Genomic DNA, 5690 nt, shown 5'->3' on the forward strand with positions numbered 1-5690 from the left:
GGGGGTGGGGGTGGGGGCTGAAAATAGCAGCGCTTTCCTAGGCTGGTTCCGGGGGCACCGGTGGCTTGGTGAGGATCCCTGGTGGCAGAGCGAGTTAAGAGGTGGGCTGCTAACCTCAAGGACAGCGTTTCGAAACCACCAGCCACTCCGCAGGAGGAAGACGAGACTTTCCAATCCTGTCAAGATTTACAGGCTGGGAACCCCAAGGGCAGTTCAGTTCTAGCCTGCTCTACAGGGTCACGGCTCCGTGGGTTAAGCGTTTGGGCAGCTAGGCTAAACCCACAGCCAATCTGCAGCAGAAAAAGGAAGCAATCTACTTTTTAAACACAATTTGGAGCAGTTCTACCCTGTCGTATAGGGGTTCACTCGATGGCAGTGGGTTGGGTTGGGTTCGTCGGAGGTTCAGTGGAAGGGCTCTTACCTTCCATGTGGGCCGGATACCTGGAACCGAGTCCCAGTCAGTGAGCCCCCAGCCCGGCCACTACTGGCCTGTCGCTGGGGGCTTCCGGGTTCCTGTGATGCCAAACAAAGTTCAGCAGAGCCTTCATACAGCAACCGACTAGGAAGAACAGCCTGGCCATCTACTGCCTCGAAGCAGCCCATGAACTCGTGCACCATGTGTTCCCCAGTCCGACTCCACTGGGCACGGGAGGGCCATGAGTCAGGGCCCGTTTGATGGCAGCTAACAACAATAGCAGGGTCTTTAAAGGAGAATGATCATTAAAGTATCACAACAGAACCAAGCCTTCTGTCATCAGATCAGTTTCAACTCACAGCAGCCTCGTGTCACAAAATAGAACTGTGCCTTACTATTATTTTTGGCTGTAATTGTTTGTGGAAGCCGATCACCAGGTGGCCCTTTGCTGGCACCTCTGGATGGGTTTGAATTGACAACTTGTGGGTTCGTACACAAACCCCACTGGCACGTACACAAACCCCACTGGCACGAAGTCTATTCTGAGCATAGTGACCCTATAAGACAGAGTAGAACTGCCCCTTTGGGTTTCCAAGGCTGTACTTATTTTATCTATCTATCTATCATTTATTTACTTACTGTGAATTGAGTGGGGAGTTTACATCTCAGACCATCAACTCTGCATTCAATAGTTCAAACCACTCATCAACACACACGCACACCTCTATTTTATACCACTCCCTTTCTCTGATTTTCCTCTGAGGCTGTAAATCTTTATGAAGCAATTAACCTCATCTTTCTTTCCTGGAGTGGCTGGTAGGTTTGAACTGCTGATCTTGTGGTTATCAGCTTGATGTGTAATCCACTAGGGTCACCAGGGCCCCCTTTTAGATGAGCAGTAGTATGCCTACTGTGCTACCCAGGGACCTTTAAGGAGATTAGGTAGTGTTTTTCAGGTCTGTATAATGGCCAAGTCTTTGCTTTTCAATATTAGCTTTTACTTTGTATTTGGGGACACGGGGAGCCAAAGGAAGCCTCTGTTCCTTGGACTTCACTCCCAGGAATATCGAAGGACAGGCCAGGTTAACAATTACTCAGCTAGGCAGGCGTGCTATCCATTCCAGTTGACAGAGAACGAGGCCCTGGTGGGCCAGAATGAAAGGAAAGCCCAAGTTCTCCTTCAGCCTTAGAGAGTGTCCTCCTGATTGCCTTGCACCGAGGCCTGGAGGAGGGAGTCTGGCTCCTCCTGTCTGAGCTCATCTCTTCCCACCCAGAGGCAGCATGAGTTTCTGAGATCAGAGTGCCATTGTCACATGGGAGCTCAGATGTTTACTAACTCCTTGTAGTCATCATTCAACTTGCTGCCCTTGAGTCAATTCTGACTCACAGCAGAGCTGAGAGGGTGGAATTGCCCCTGTGGGTTTTTGAGGCTGTAAGTCTTGATGGTAGCAGAAAGTCTCAACTTTCTCCCACAGGGAGAACAGTGGGTTCGAACTGCTGACTTTCTGGCTAACAGCCCAACACATAATTCCGTTTGCCAGCAGGGTTCTCACAGGAAGGGGTAGGTAGAAACCTGCAACTCCAAGGTTAACTTATTTGGTGTTTTATGGTGAACTGGAGACACCGAGGCAGGCCCTGGAGACCCTGGGTGTGCAAGGGCCCTCAGTATTCCAATGCCTTTCCTTAGTTCCTTATAGACCTAGAGTGATAAATAAGTTTTAGTTCAAGGCAATGTCGCTCAGTTTGGAAAACATCCCTTCAGGGAGCTCTCATCCCTGGCAGATGAATGGGGGAACGTGGGTACAGAGTAAAACCAGACCAAGTGCTGTCAAGATGACCTGACTCATGGGGGGCCCGTGCCTGTCAGGGCAGAGCTGTGTTCCACAGGGTTTTCGCGGCTGACTTTTCACAAGTACGTCGCCAAGTCTGTCTTTCCAAGGACACCCGGTGGACCCCAACGTCCAGCATTTGGGTTAGCAGCGCAGCATGTTAATTGTTGACCTCTCTCAAGGACTCCCAATGCACAGTTAGACTCTTATTAAATGCTCTTGCAATGACTAAATGTATAATATTTGCTCTCTCTCTATTTTTAATTGAGATCGCTCTCTTTATTTGCAGATGAGAAAAAGAAAACCAAGAAAGTTGATAATGAGCTCAACCCTGTCTGGAATGAGGTAACTTCATTGTTCTTTCAGCTTTCTTTCAATAGTTAGACCACAATTGATTGTCCGGTCTTTAAGATGTCCTGGTGGCAGAGCGGGCTGCTAACCACAACGTCAGCCGTTTGAACCCACTAGTAACTCCAGGGAAGGAGCATGAAGCTCTCTGCTCCTGTACAGATTAAAGGTCTCAGAAACCAAAGAGGCAACTCTCCTGTCCTCTAAGGTCCCTATGAGCTGGAAGGTGGGGGGTGGGGGGGTGGATGGCAGTGCGTTTGGCTTGTCCCATCTTCAGGTCAGAGATGAACTTTCCCTTGGGATGATGAATCTCTGCGCTTTGGCCCCAAGCTCTCCAGCTCGAAGGGAGCAACAAAACCCAAGTCCATGTAACTAGCGAGTGGCCATCTGCTGTAGAGTTGGGCTGTCATGAGTGGAGTCTGGCCCCGGGAGTCACAAGGGTTGAAGTCTCTTCCTGATGCAGCTGTGAACTTGCTCTGTAACCTTCGTCCGGTTACTTTGCTTCTCTGGGCATACCTGTAGAGCAAGAGGTAAGATTCAGATCATACATAGAGTCCCGGAAGAAAGTTCTATCATAAAAAAATGCATTTACAAGTGATTAATTAAGATAATTATAGGAGAGCTTCAAAAAATCGTGGAAAAATGGAATTAGAAACCATGAACTTTTCCCACAGACTTTTAAAAAAATATTTTATTAGAAGCTCTTACAGATACATTATTACAATTCATAGTTCCGTTAGATCAAGCATAATTGTGCAATTGCAGCCCACATCATTTTCAATATATTTTCTTTTCTTGAACTCTTTGATATCAGCTCCCTGTTTTCCCCTCCCACATCCTCCCACCTTCCTGAACCCTCAGTATATTATATATTCATATTATTATTTGCTTTAAGTTACCCCATCCCATGTGTCCATTCCGATGGTCGTTCCCTTCGAGTGGGGTTATATAGACGACATAGCTGTCTGTTCCCCCTTCTAGTTCACCGAGTTTTTTAAGCTCTCCCCTTATATATATACTTGGTGTGTCTTGTTGAATATTCTGACAATTTATTGTTTTGTATGTTGATAACAGTAACATATACTTAACATAGACATTTTGAGAACTTCATATAAGCAATTACTTATGGGCTCACTATCCAAGTAACTACCCTGTTTCCCCGAAAATAAGACCGTGTCTTATATTAATTTTTGCTCCCAAAGACGTGCTAGGTCTTATTTTCAGGGAATGTCTTATTTTTCCTTGAAGAAGGATATGGTACACATTTATTGTTGAACAAAAAAGAAATTTGTTACCTGTATATGGTATGGTAGTAATTGTCATCACAAATCAGCATAACCAGACAAACTGTGAATCTACAGTATCAAGAATTTCTTGTTACTACCATTATTTACTTCCATGTACAACAGTCTATGGTACATTTACTCATTTATTCAGTGACAGTCATGTCATCATCTTCTGGAACATCATCATAACAATCCAAACCCTTATTTTCGGGGAGGTCTTATTTTCGGGGGAATGCCTTATATTTCAGCGAGAGGCAAATTGTAAGTAGGTCTTATTTTCGGGGGATGTCTTACTTTCGAGGAAACAGGGTATGTTAATATCTGGGATGTATCAGTAAATGTTTATTGAATGAATATGATATAAATGCTTATGAAATGAATGTTAAGGCACAGTGACATTTTAAATGAAAATGAAATTATAATCTTACAGGAAATATAGTTTTATGTCCTGTTTTTCTTTAGTAGGATATCCTGAGCATATTTTTGTATCATTCAATCCAAATGTTTTAGTAACTATAATATTCCCTTAAGAGAGTTAATATTGCTTATTTATTTCCTCTCTCTATTGCATTCTTATAAGCAGTTCAGTGGGTTATCTATTCATAGATAGATGAAAATTTTAGTTCTCTCCACTAAGTAGAATGTTATAAGTCTAATTATTTAAAAGTTGATGACTGGTCCCATTGTTCTGTCTTTCAAAAGCCTGGTGACTGGATCCGAAGAGTGATAAATGCCCTTGCTATTTCACACAATCCCCTAGCTAGGAGGATTTCCCCTGCAAAGATAACAAATCCCCTCCCTTTCCAGCTCATTTCAATAACTCTACACTGATTTACATTGAATAAGGAGCCCCAGTGGTACTGTTGGGTAAGCACTGGCCTGTTAACCTCGAGGTTGGTGATTTGACTCCACCAGCCACTCCAAGGGATAAAGAAGAGGCTATCTGTTTTCATAAAGATTTACAGCCTCAGAAACCCTTACTGTGTTATAATGAGTCAGTGTTGACTTGCTGGCAGAGAATTTGGTCTTAATGCCTTTCTGGAAAGCCCCGTTGGCCACAGGTAGCCCAAGAGGGAATTCCGTTTCTCTGTAGCGTCATAGAAACGCAGGACAGTCCGCTGAACTGTCAGCTCTGCCTGTCTGCTTGGCTTCCTGTGGGTTCTTAGCATCTAAAACAGAGCTGCAGGTTTTAAATAACCCCCGAATTTCTCTTTATATTTGAGCCCAATCCGTGTGAACAGAGTTAGATCGTCATGGGAGCAGATCTGTGCTCTTCAGGCCTCGCCCATCTTACACAGTTTTGTTTCTAATGTGTTTTATTTTCACCCTCATATCGCAAGTGTACAAGTCCAAAAATGTTGCTACTGAGGTTCTAGTTCATACTTGCATCGGTTCCTACAAACAAACAACAAACATGTTGCAGGGTCAAATAAATGACAGCCACTATGTCTTGAAATTTAGAAGAGTCTTTTTAAAAAAAATATTTTATTGAGGGCTCATACATTTCTTATCACAGTCCATACATACATCCACTGAGTCCAGCACCTATGTACACCCGTTGCCCTCATCAATCTCAAAACCTTTGCTCTCCACTTTAGCCCTCAATATCATTTGCTCATTTCCCCCCTCCCTCCTGAACCCTTCATAATTCATAAATTATAGATTTGTCATAAGTTACCCTGTCTGACGTCTCCCTCCGCCCTCTTCTCTGCTGTCCATTACCAAGAGGGGAGGCCATACTTAGATTCTTGCAATTGGCTCCCCCCTTCTACCTCGCATTCCTTTCACCCTTCAGGCCTCGCCCCTCTCACC

The 5690-nt window shown here is 44.5% G+C and overlaps 1 protein-coding gene across 2 annotated transcripts in view; it reads left to right on the forward strand.

Moving 5' to 3' along the window:
• MYOF (myoferlin) overlaps positions 1 to 5690 on the forward strand; it is a 163596-nt gene that overhangs the window by 25476 nt on the left and 132430 nt on the right. For both annotated transcript variants that reach the window (XM_045291587.1, XM_004701066.2), the window contains exon 2: positions 2534 to 2589. In XM_045291587.1, the coding sequence (XP_045147522.1) occupies positions 2534 to 2589 (56 nt within the window). The remainder of the gene's footprint in view (positions 1 to 2533; positions 2590 to 5690) is intronic.

This window comes from Echinops telfairi, unplaced genomic scaffold (assembly GCF_000313985.2).
Source record: "Echinops telfairi isolate 266 unplaced genomic scaffold, ASM31398v2 ScPeMD7_70;HRSCAF=299, whole genome shotgun sequence".
In the NCBI taxonomy this organism is placed as follows: Eukaryota; Metazoa; Chordata; class Mammalia; order Afrosoricida; family Tenrecidae; genus Echinops; species Echinops telfairi.